The sequence below is a fragment of the Felis catus genome, chromosome E1 (assembly GCF_018350175.1).
Source record: "Felis catus isolate Fca126 chromosome E1, F.catus_Fca126_mat1.0, whole genome shotgun sequence".
Lineage (NCBI taxonomy): Eukaryota > Metazoa > Chordata > Mammalia > Carnivora > Felidae > Felis > Felis catus.
Genome location: NC_058381.1, coordinates 42,341,316 through 42,353,273, shown reverse-complemented (window position 1 = coordinate 42,353,273; position 11,958 = coordinate 42,341,316). Strand labels below are relative to the sequence as shown.

Here is an 11,958-nt window from a genome sequence, read left to right as displayed (position 1 = left end):
CCCTTTCGCCACTGCTGTCATCCCCATCCTATTCAAGGCCACCACCATTGCCCAACTTCTGCAAAGACTTCCTAAAACTGGTCTTCCTGCTTGTACTCCTGCCCCCTCCGTCCATTCTGCACACAGCTACAAAAGTTATCTTTTAGAAAGAAATCTCACGACCTCTGTACTAACAACTTGCATGACTCTACAAGGCCTGGCCCCTGCTTCCCATCTCCCACCTTCGCTCACCCACAATGATCCAGCCAAGTGTTCTCTTTTGTTCTTCAAACATGCCTACCACAGGGCGTTTGTACTTGTTTCTTTCTGCCCCGGATGCCAATCCCTCAATTCTACACATAGCTGGTTTTCTTAACCCTCAGGCTTCAGATTAAATGTCACCTCACAGACAGGCCTTCCCTAACAACCCTTTCTGGTGAGGCCTCCTCCTACATCTTGTTTCTACTATTTGTTTGTTTCTTGTCTATCTCCCCAAGTAAAAGACGCTTAACACCTTATCTGCTTGTCCATTACAGTAATCCCAGCACCTTTTAAAGTGCCCTGGCACACAAACTTGACACTCAAGAAACATTTGTCGAATGAGAGACAAAGTATGGCTGACAAGGCCCCGGCAGATCTGTTGCCCCTGCTGCCTGTTGCCTCTGCACCAACCCCAGCTATGCCAGCCATTCAGGTCTCTCCTCCAGGGCCGGTACCCATTCTGCCTATACACATAACCATTCCCTCTGCCCCCATGTTCCTCGTCACCTCACTGTGTAGTTAATTCAGGGCTCCCCTTAAAAGATCACTTCTCCCGGGGGGGGGGGTCTTCTCTGACCCCTTGACAAAAACATCTTCCTGTCATTTGTCCCCCCCCCCTTTTTTTAATGCTTTTATTTATTTTTGAGAGACAGAGAGAGACAGAGCATGAGTGGGGGAGGGGCAGAGAGAGAGGGAGACACAGAATCGGAAGCAGGCTTCAGGCTCTGAGCTGTCAGCACAGAGCCCGAGGCGAGGCTTGAACCCATGAACCATGAGATCACGACGTGAGCCGAAGTTGGACGCTTCACCGCTTAACCAACTGAGCCACCCAGGTGCCCCCAGTTCCTTTTTTTTTTTTTTTAATGTTTATTTATTTCTGAGAGAGAGAACAAACAGGGAAGGGGGCAGAGAGAGGAGACAAAGGATCTAAAGCGGGCTCCTTGCTGAGAGCGGAGAACCCAAGGCGGGGCTCAAACTCATGAATTGTGAGATCATGACCTGAGCCAGAGTCAGATGCTTAATCAACTGAGCCACCCAAGTGCCCATGCCATTTGTTTCTTCAGCAGCCCGATGCCTTCACAGTCTTGTTTCACCCACATCAGGCTTTGCTGGGGTGTAGACTCTACTAGGATAAAGTCTGTGGGTTTCTCTGGCTCGCTGCCCTAACGCCACAGCCTCACCCACGGCCCAGACCAGCACGGTCCTCAGTATTTGCGGACTGCTTGATGCTACCTGGGGAGACCAGGCATGTTCCCAAAGAGGTCACCGCCACAGAGCAGCCCAGGCCAGGGCCTGGATGAACAGAACCATCCAGTTGTAAAGGAGTTGGTGTGAGGATGGCCACGGGTGGGAAAGTGAGGAAGTATTTAGGTAAACAGAGAGGAGACAGGAAGGCTTCTTGGGCATGTGTAAGTTCCTCAGGGCAGATACACTGGGCATATTTAGAGACTAGGAAGCCGATCAGCATCACTGGTGTGGAGAATTCCTGATTCACACTTCGGAGCTTCCTGAAGACTTGGCCTCATTCTTTTGCAAGTTCAATGACCTTCAGAGTCTCCACCAGCTCATCCCACAGCACCTACAACACAAACCAAGTCGAACTTGTCATTCTCCTTATATCCTCGCATCTCCTCCTCAGAGCTTAAAGATGTTTTCAGGGCCTCTTTGTCCTTTACTCCATATACCCCAATTGATAATTATCCACACGCCAGAGTGATTCTACTTAAAATTCAAATCTGGTCATGGGCACCTGGGTGGCGTAGTTGGTTAAGCATCCGATTCCTGGCTTCAGCTCAGGTCATGATCTCGCAGTTTGTGGGTTCGAGCCCCGCACCAGGCTCTCTGCTGTCAGCACAGAGCCCACTCTGGATCCTCTGTCTCCCTCGCTGTCTGTCTCTCCCCTGCTTGTGCTCTCTCTCTCTCTCCTTTCAAAAATAAATAAACATTGAAAAAAATTAAAAGCTGGTCAAATGAGTCCTTCCCCTTGAGGACTCTTCGTGGCCTATAGGGTTTAAGTCCATATTGCTCAACACACCTTTAGTCCTCTATGGTCTGACCTGCTCACCTCCTGCTGCTTCCGCACTCATTCCTGTGTTCCAGCCAGTCCCCAAACTGAGCCATATTCCTGCAGCTTGCTGTTTAGGATGTCTAGTGCCCTCCTAATCTCCCACTACAAAAAGCCTTTACTGACCAACTCTCTTACATCATTTTATCTATCTTTCTGGCCACCCCATCCCCTGTGCATCTCTGTTTTTATCACAGTGTTTGGCAATTATTTTCCTACAGTTTTATCTGACAAACTGTGAACTTCTTGAGGAGGCACAACTGTCTAATTTCATTTTTGCATCCCAGCACAGCGCACCGTAAGAATTCTTACAGGGCACGTAAGAATAACAGGTAAGATTTATAAAGCACTTACACTGAGCTAAGAGTTTCACATGCACTGACTTGTCAGTCCTCACGACGACCTAATGAGATAGGTACTATCATTATACCCAGTGACAACAGAGGAAACTGAGGCAACAGAGAGCTCATTTGTCCAAGTTCATTTTTCAAGTCCACAGATTTAAATTCTAATCTGACTCCTGGTCTGAAACACTTAGGATTATTGTCGCAATAAATGTTTGCTGAAGACTAAACAGCCAGTGACGGTCCCAACCAAGTATATGAAGACTTTCCTCGTTTAATCTCATCTTCTAGGGGGGAGAGAGCTGTCAGACACCCGCTCCAAAACTCCAGACCTAGAGAATAACCCAGATTGAAGCGCTAGTCTGGGTATCGGTGCGGCTAGGAAAGGCCCTTTCCTCCAGAAGGTAATGGGGGACTGTGAGAGCCCGCGGATACGGGCACACCCAGGGGAGTAGCACTGGGTCGGGGGAAGGGTCTGGCTAGTGCCGGGCAGGCTGGCTGAGAGGTGGGGGTCCAGCGTGGGTTCCGGAAGCAGGAAAAGCGAGCAGGTGTGGGATCTAAATTAGGCTGAGGGCGGGGAGGGCGCTCCGCTCAGAAGGGCACAGCTCGGCCTCCGCTCTCAGTGGAGGACCCTCATCTCGGGCATTCGTTGGCTCGCAGGCCTGGAGTGGGCTGAGACCCGCCCAGAAACAGGGGAACGGAGGCTCAGACGAGCCCCTTTGGCTCCATAGGTTTTCTGCCCTGAGGTGCTAACAGAGCCCCACTTCAACTCCGGCCTCTTCAGAGAAGTGGCTGCACGCTTCGGGGTAAATGCCGGAGTGGGGGCGCCAGGGGACTACACGGGGCGGGGGGGGGGGGGGGGGAAGAGCCGGGAGCCCCGAGGGAAGGGCGGGGGAGCCTGGGCCGGAAGGCGTCCCAGGCTCGGCTGGGAGCCGGCGCTCTCTTTCGACGCCACCCGCTGCCCCCGCCCCGGAGCCGGCCGGGACGGCACAACGTCTCCGCCCCCAGCGCACCGCGCACCTCACCTTGAACGTCGCTCCACCCACCGCCATCCTATTGGGCAGACCGGACCGAGGCGAGACGGCGATTGGCCGAGGTGGCTCCAGAAGGCCCCGCCCATCTCCCCGCCCTCGTCCCCGTCCGCCGGTACTTTGGACGGCGGCGTGGCGCCCCTCCTCCCCGCCCGGTCCCCGCCCCCTGGAGCAAATGCTGCCGAGCTGCGGCCGCGGGGCAGATGCACGCGCTCGGGCCCTTCTAGCAGGCGCGAGCAGTCGCTGGGCGCGCGAAAGCGAAAGAAGGAAGAGGAAGGGAGGGCGGGGGCGGGGTGTTGAAGAGGGGCGGGAGGAGGAAGAGGAGGAGGTTGGAGCGCGCTCGCGCTTGGCCTCGCGCCCGCGCGGAGGGAGGGGGAGAGGGGCGCGCGCGCGCACGCTCGCGTTCTCGCTCGCCCCATCCATCCATCCTCCGGTCGCGGCACGCGCGCGCGCTCCGGGCTCGCGCCGCACCCCCCGCCCGGGAGAGGCGGGCTGGAGTGGGGGGCGGGGGGAGGGGCGCGCGGACGGCGCGCGGACTGCGCGCGGGCGGGGTGAGGTGAGGAGGAGGAGGCGGCGACGGGACGAGAAGGGAGGGGAAGGGGCCATGGCCGCCCGGTGAGGCGGCGAGGCGGGGGGGCGGCCCGACCCCCCGGCCCCGGGCCCTGGGCCCCGGGGAGAGGCGAGGACGGACCGACGGACATGGGGCTCCGGAGCAGCCGCCGCCGCCGCCGCCGCCGGAGGACGCGGCCCTGAGAGGCCGCCGGGCCCCGGCGCGGCCCCCCGGGCGGGGTGAGTACGGGACGGAGACGGGGACGGGGGAGGGGCCTGCGGGGGGCGGGGGGCGGGGCCCGAGGCGGGGCTTGGGCCCCCTCCCCCCAGGTCTGGGTCAGCGCCCCTTCCCCTCCCCCCGGGCCGACGCGGAAACGCCCGGCTTCCCCCGGCTTCCCGGCCCGGCCGGGGCCCCCAGCTCTCCCCCTGTCTGGGTCCCCCCTGGGCGGGGCAGGGCCGGCCGGGGAGGGGGCGCGGGGCCTTTGTTAGGGAGCCAGGCCCCAGCCCCCGGGACAATAGAGACACCCTCCCGGACTCCTCTCCCCGGCCGGCTGGGGCTGTCGGCGGGCGGGGAAGGAGAGGGGCCGGGACGCGTCCCACTCTGCCCACTCTCTAGGGGTCGGTCTGTCCCGGACCGGCGCCGGCCTCGGGCGGCTCGGCTCTCCTCCCCCCAGTCGGTATGATGCAGCAGCAGTGCCGCAGGGACGGGGGAAGAGCCGAGGCCCGGCCTCCTACCCTCCCCAGTGCCCCTGGCTCATTTGTCAGTCCCCACCCCACTCTAGGCCGGCAGCTCCTTAAACTCGTACCCACCGTTCAGAGGGGCCCCGGACTGTGGGCGCTGTTTCTGAATCCTTTGGTGGGGATTCCTGGACTTTGGGGCTCTTGGAGAGACTTCCGGGCTGGTCCTGAGGGAGGGAGGGTGGTTATCTAAAAGAAGAGCAGGTAAGGGGAGTGCCCACTCCTGGCATGCCATCCCAACCGGGCTCTACCCCCTCTTCTTGCTCATGGGGGCTAGAAATGCTCCTTCGGCTCTAGGTTTCTGTGGGCTCTGCTCCCCTTCCGTGGTCACAGGCTTATTTCAAGGGAAGACAGAGTGGGGTGAAGGTTGTAGGGTTCTAGGGCCGTTCCTACTTCTGGTAGCAGTACCCCCCCAAGTGGACATCCTGGCTGAAAGCAGAGGTGACTCTGAGGAGAGCCTAGGGAAGGGGGGGGGGTTATTTAGGAGTCTGTGCAGTTCTTTGCCACACCCTGTGGGTTTGCTTTGAGGCCTTAGAGTTCCTTCTCCTCCCCCTGCTGCATTGCACCATGGGTATCGAAGAGGGGTTTGAGTTTGGGGGACCTGGGTTGAGCTGCTGCCTCCTATAGACCCAGACACTGACTGGCAGCCGAGTCCAGGGCCTGAGTTCAGTCCTGGGAAAGACTAGGCCGCCTTTGGGTTTCGGGCCCTGCAGGACCATCCAGACTTAGTGAGCCTAGGCCTTGGGGAGGGGTATATCTTGATGCCAGGATTAAGCTCTGGGCAGTGAGGTGCAGAGGGGAGGTGGCAGTCTTCACAGGTGCCTTGGACTCACACCAGCACCCCCCACCCCCGTGTGTGCAGCCGTGTTGCCGCCCGCTGTGCTATGAGCAGTCAGAGCGCCGTCTCCACAAGAGTTTACAAATGAAAATGGAGGAAATGTCTTTGTCTGGCCTGGATAACAGCAAACTAGAGGTGAGGGCTCCCCCACGTGTGCCTCTAGTTCTTTCTCTTGATGTCTCTACGTCGCTATATCTGGCATTCACACCAAAGAGGAATTTGGGTAGTCAGCCTGGTTCCTTAAAGGGAATAGCCAGCCGAAAAGGTCCAAGGCACCGGAAGAAGAAAGGACGCGAAGTCAAGATGGGGAAAATGGCAAAGAAAGCATTATTTTTGGCCAGGGCGAATTGGCAGACTTGGTTGGTGAGAGAGAGTTGCTCTCAGTCCAGGGGGCTGTGACTCTCCTGACCGCGGATGTTCTCCCCTGGGCCCAGGCCATCGCTCAGGAGATATACGCGGACCTGGTCGAGGATTCTTGTTTGGGATTCTGCTTTGAGGTACACCGGGCTGTCAAGTGTGGCTACTTCTTCCTGGACGACACGGACCCTGATAGCATGAAGGATTTTGGTGAGCTTCAGGGTTGAAGGAGAGCAGTCCAGCCCAGCCCCGGGGGCGCTCGGAGGTCCCTTCTCTGGAAACTGCGCCAGAAGTAGTGCCTGGAGCTCCTGTGAGCTTAGGCAGGGGGGTTTCACGAGGCCACGGGGCCATGGGCGGGAACACGAGGTGAGGGTCCCCTGCCCACCCTGATCGCCACGCCTCTCCTGTCCCCAGAGATCGTGGACCAGCCGGGGTTGGACATCTTTGGACAGGTTTTCAACCAGTGGAAGAGCAAGGAGTGTGTTTGCCCCAATTGCAGCCGCAGCATTGCCGCCTCCCGCTTTGCTCCACATCTGGAGAAGTGCCTGGGAATGGGCCGGAACAGCAGCCGGATCGCCAACCGCCGGTGAGGGCTTCTCCCGCTGCCGGAACCAGAGCTGCGCGTCTTCCGTACCCTGTGCCGTGGTGTAGTCCCTCGGGGGCGTTGGTAGGGCACAGAGGGTGGCTCCTGCTTGGCCTCCGACGCTGCACTGTACCCGTGAAGTTGGGGGCAGAGAGGTGGCCGCCTTGACCCGTTCTCTCCCCTCCCGTCGGCAGGATTGCCAACAGCAACAATATGAACAAGTCGGAGAGTGACCAAGAGGATAATGACGACATCAATGACAACGACTGGTCGTACGGCTCAGAGAAGAAAGGTGTTTGGGGATCTGGGGGAACTTGGGGGGCATTGGGGTGAGGTGGCAAGCGGGAGTTGGGTCACAAGTTATCTTGAATGAGGAGGAGAGAATGCAGCTTTGTCCTTTTCCGTAGAGGTCCTTAAATTGAGAACTTAAAGTGACCCTGTCCTTTGTCCTTTTGTCCTACACAGCCAAGAAGAGGAAATCAGACAAGGTGAGAGCGGGGGCAAGCATGAGGGAAATTTGGGCGAAGGACAGACACCCTCCCATTTGGGCAGGGAGTCCTCGGGTATTTTGACTCAAGTCTGAGGTCATCGGGTGCCTCTCTGGGTTTCGGGATGAGGGTGTCTGTGGTGGGCAGGAGGGCAGCGGAGGCCCTGGGGGAATGGGGGAGGAGGGAATATGGGTAGATGGGCCTCTTACTGGGGAGGAAGAGTAGGAATTTGAGGATGTTTCTTTGTCAAATCTTTTTTCCTTCCCTGGGTTCTCGGCTCCCCCTTATCGTTACCCTTTCCCCAAAGCTATGGTATCTCCCATTCCAGAACCCCAATTCCCCTCGAAGATCCAAGTCTTTAAAACACAAAAATGGTAAGTGGGTCTTGAACAATGGGAGCGATTCTAGCTGTGTCTTCTGGGAGGACTCATTGCCGGAGGGTGGAGGTGGGGAGCTTAGGGGACAGGGGTATCGAGGGAGGGCCTGTGATCCTTCTGTCACCCCCACTTCCTCTCTGGTTATTTTCAGGGTTCTCTGTCTGTACCTCTGCATCAAACACCCTTCCCCTTCTTTTTTCTTCTTCAGGGGAACTTAGCAATTCGGATCCTTTTAAGGTGAGTAGGTGCTGCCCCTCTTAGGTTCTCTCCCGTTTTTCTTGTTGGGAGTTGGGTGGGATTTGGGCAGGTGGGGTCAGGAGGCTGATGGCCCCAAGCACTAGATGGGGTATTTAGGTCTTGGCATGTTTACGTTCTCGCTGGGTCCCAGCCCCTCCCCGATGAGCAGGTGGGGTGGACAGAATCCCTGGAGAACTGCCGGGCAGTCCCATGTAGAAAAGGATGAGAGGGATGGGTTCCCTGTCCTCCCCTCCCCCCTCCCTCTTGGGCTGCCCCTTCTCTGACCTGTACCTTTGGTTCTCGCCCAGTATAACAACTCAACTGGGATCAGCTACGAGACCCTGGGGCCGGAGGAGCTGCGTAGCCTGCTCACCACGGTGAGAGACCAGGGGAGGGAAGGCCCTTGGGAGTGGGTTGGAGCCACAGGCGGTGGTCACGTCCCTGGAGGAGGCTGGTGACAGCAGGCAGGGCCATATAGCTCACTCTCTCTGGAATTAGGTTTCCTGGCCAGTGGTGGTCTGGGACTGTCTGTTCTGGACACCCCGGGGCCGTTTCTGCTCGTGCAATCTAGAGTTTGTACAGAAGAGAGTATCTAGTGTCTGGAGTGGGCTCCCTTCCGCCCCTCCTTTCAGCTTCTGTTCCTCTTCCAGCAATGTGGGGTGATTTCTGAACACACCAAGAAGATGTGCACAAGGTGAGCTCAGAACCTAGCAAAGGCGCCCAGGGGCCTCCTGCACACGCATCCTGGGCATGGGGTGGGAGTACCCTCGGACTTCAGCAATGGGGCCCCCACTCCTCCCCTCCCTCCTCTAATGGTCAGGCCTTAGGCCACAATCTGGGGGCACTCTGTGTATCCCTCGCCTGTCTGTGTCTGTTTGTCCCTCCTCTGTTGAGGGAAGGGGCTTCACCTGAGTTCCTCCTACCCTTCTTCCTGCCTTGTCAGGAGGGTCTGATTAATTCTGTCCTTGCCAGGTCCCTGCGCTGCCCCCAGCACACAGATGAGCAGCGGCGAGCCGTGCGGATTTACTTCCTCGGACCCTCAGCGTAAGTGACCCTCCGAGAAGGGTGGTGGGTTGTGAAAGATGAAGATCGTGATTGGTATTCCTCAAGCCCTTCTTTGGCCCCTTCTCTTTCCAGCGTCCTTCCAGAGGTCGAGAGTTCCCTGGATAACGACAGCTTTGACATGACTGACAGCCAGGCCCTGATCAGCCGGCTTCAGTGGGACGGCTCCTCTGATCTCTCACCCTCTGATTCGGGCTCCTCCAAGACGAGTGAGAATCAGGGATGGGGTCTAGGTAGGTGATACATCTGGGCCCCCTGGTCTCTCTGCCCGAAGCCGAGGACGTGGGGACACCTGCGTTCTCCTGACACAGCCCAGCCCTCATCCTGCGTGCCTCTTTCTTTTCAGGTACCAACAGCTCAGAGTCACGGAAAACCAAGAAAAAGAAATCCCATCTGAGCCTGGTAGGGACTGCCTCCAGCCTAGGCTCCAACAAGAAGAAGAAGCCAAAGCCACCGGCACCCCCAACGCCCAGCATCTACGATGACATCAACTGACTTGGGTGCAAGGGATAGCCTTTGGCTGAGCAGAGCCCTCTCTCCCAACCCCCACCCAGGTGGCGAAGCCTGGCAAATGGACGGCTGCTGGGGGTTTGGGCTTGGGAAGCTTGGTGGGCCAGGCAAGCAGAGGATCCAGTTATGCGCCCCTGGGGGGTGTCAGGGTCCTCTGCGATGGAGCACGACCCCTTGGCATGCAGGACTCAGACCTGGACATATTATGCCTTGGACATAAGTTTGGTGGGGAGGCGGTTTTCCTATTTATTCTGTGAGTTACTGGATGTCCAGCTAGGCCAGGGGCCTGACCTGGGCACTGTGCCAGGGCACTGCCTGCCCCCCACCCCAGGAACTGGACTCAGCCCTGCCGAGGAGCATCGCGGCTACCCGGGAGGCTGTGGGCTGGAAGCTGAGCCTGGAGGGGGCCTCCCCCAGCTGCCCTCAGCAATGTGAATGGGTCCGGTGCTTGGAGCTGAGGGGCAGGGCTGGGCGTGTCCTGTCTGTGTGCAGAATCCTATCAAATGCCCCCAATCCCAGGGGTAGGCAGGCACAGCAAGCTGTCTGCTGAGGTGGGTGTCCAGAACTGCCACCGCCTTCCCTGCCCCTCACAGGGGCAGCCCTTTCCCCTCAGTCCCCATGGGCCTCCTTGGCAGCAGGAGCTGTCCTTTTGTTGTTGGGTGCCAGGAAAGGGCCTCCAGCCTCTACAGCTTCACGGAACGGGCAAGGGGAGGGTAGGAAGAGGGAGCTGTGTATCAAAATGACTCCCCCCTACCTTTCCTCCCTGACCCAGGGCTGGTGAGGAGTGGGGCCCCAAGGTGAGAGGGAACGGTGCTGCTTTATTTGAAATGTTTTCTTACCTCATTCCCTGCCCCAGGAAGGGGCCCAGCCTCACCCTCCTGGGGTGGCCCCATGTTCCTCCTGCCTCCCCTGCCCCACTGCCCTAGCAGGGCAGCCCGAGTTCCCGACTGCTGCTTGCTACCCCCCTCTTTCACCTTGACCAGCTTCAGTTCCTCTCTCAATGCTCCTGCCTCCGAAGCCTGCCCTGTTTCCCCTTCCTTAGCCGCTTTTAAGTTATTTATTCTGTACTTGTGGTTTGGGGCTCTGAGGAAAATCCTGACCTTTTACCTCTCCCCCCTTGCTAGGAGTGGGGTGGGAAGAGGCTAGTCTCCGTGCTCTGGGTCGTCAGTGGAGGGGGAAGGGGTGTCATGCCCTCCGGTGGGACTACCCTGCCAGCGCGGCCACCTGCCTGGTCTACATCCTGAAGAGAGACACCATCCCGCCTCCATGTGGGCGCCATCACTCCCAGGAGCCGAGCTGGAGGACTGCAGTCTGGGCTGGGAGCAGAGCTGACTGATGACACGGCACGGAGTTGACCCTGAGCTGTGTTCTCTGGCATTTGCTGGATGTGTCCCCTGCCCTCTTCCCAGGAGGAGCCATCCCACATTTGGGTAGCTAGTACCCAGGACTGGTTGGACTGATTTGGGTTAGGGACCCTAGAGGGTTAAGGGAACAACAAGAGCTAGGGCTGCAGTACCCTGTCTGGAACCCCAATCTCCTCTCCCCCCCGCCCCCCCCCCCCCCCCCGGGGTGGTTCTGATTGTGGCTGACGCCTGGTTACAAATTGGTTTTTAACCCACGAATTGTGATTATTTTTTAAAAAGCCAAACAAATTTTGGCAGGAGTTAGAATAAATCCTAGGGCCTGGGCTCCTCTGTTCTTGACCCTCTGTAGCCTTCTCCCTCTAAGGGGAAGCCAGAGGGGAAGGAGGATTTCAGCCAGCCTCCAGCCTGCTTCCAAATGAAGTCTTGGGAGTGGGTTGAAGGTGAAGGGAGGAAGGCCACAGGCCACTCTCCCTTCTGAGAGGCAGCTGCAGCTCAGGCCCTACCATACCCTTTCCCCTCTGGCCTCTCCCTTTCCCCCTTCTGGTTGGAGGAGGGAGAAGTGGGAAGTAGTTTGGGAACTGGTTTGTCCACATCCACTTCCCCATTGTTCCTTGGCCCGCCCTCAGGGCAGAGCCCCCTGCCCAAGCTGGGTAAGAGATGGGCTTGGTCCAGCAGGGACCCTGAGGGAGCAAACCCTTTTCCTTCCGGGGAGAGTGTGCCCCCCCTACCATGTAGTTGAACAGGGGCTAGGAGCTCCCCACTCCCCTCCCTCTAACAGCAGGCTGTGTGGGTTTCAATTCCCATCCTTCCCACCCCGGCTAGGTGTCGTCCACCCTGTATCCTATCATGTGTCTGAGTGTGTGTGGGGGGGGTTCTGTACTAATTTCCATGGCCGGTGGCTTTTCCTTCCATGCATCACTCCCCCCCGCATGCCCAGGGGCCACCCGCCTGGCATTACCGCATGCTGGGGTCATTGGGGGAGGGGGGTGGGGCTCACGCTGTCCTGTGGTCTTGAGATTTTTATTTTTGCATATGTAATCCATCCTGTACAGGTAGCTAACTTTGTAAACGCTGTGTATTTCCCCCGCCCCCATGGCTGCTGGTGTAAATAAACTGCATTTCCCATTGGTAGCCCAGCCTATCCACCCTCATTACCATGTTGATGGGGACAGAGC

The 11,958-nt window shown here is 58.1% G+C and overlaps 1 protein-coding gene across 5 annotated transcripts; it reads left to right on the top strand.

Annotated features, from left to right (window-relative positions):
- The first annotated feature begins 4,163 nt into the window (after positions 1-4,163).
- Positions 4,164-11,914, top strand: ATXN7L3 (ataxin 7 like 3). Of its 5 annotated transcripts, none has more exons than XM_023244800.2 (13): positions 4,164-4,469; positions 5,830-5,940; positions 6,240-6,372; positions 6,577-6,748; positions 6,940-7,037; positions 7,211-7,233; positions 7,541-7,607; positions 7,762-7,847; positions 8,156-8,224; positions 8,498-8,541; positions 8,820-8,891; positions 8,985-9,142; positions 9,256-11,914. In XM_023244800.2, the coding sequence occupies exons 2-13, from the start codon at positions 5,890-5,892 to the stop codon at positions 9,402-9,404; spliced, it is 1,122 nt and encodes a 373-aa protein (XP_023100568.1). In that variant the 5' UTR covers positions 4,164-4,469; positions 5,830-5,889; the 3' UTR covers positions 9,405-11,914. The 5 variants fall into 5 exon arrangements, with proteins under 5 accessions (XP_023100568.1, XP_023100569.1, XP_023100570.1 ...); XM_023244801.2 differs by having other exon boundaries at positions 4,167-4,469; positions 7,562-7,607; XM_023244802.2 differs by having other exon boundaries at positions 4,173-4,469; positions 7,819-7,847.
- Positions 11,915-11,958: the final 44 nt, after the last annotated feature.

Bases quoted from the DNA above. Each gene is read 5' to 3' on its own strand.
- ATXN7L3 (XM_023244800.2), top strand. From the start codon at position 5,890: ATGAAAATGGAGGAAATGTCTTTGTCTGGCCTGGATAACAGCAAACTA. The intron at 6,373-6,576 runs GTGAGCTTCAGG...TCCTGTCCCCAG, and splicing joins TGATAGCATGAAGGATTTTG to AGATCGTGGACCAGCCGGGG. The intron at 8,225-8,497 runs GTGAGAGACCAG...TTCCTCTTCCAG, and splicing joins TGCGTAGCCTGCTCACCACG to CAATGTGGGGTGATTTCTGA.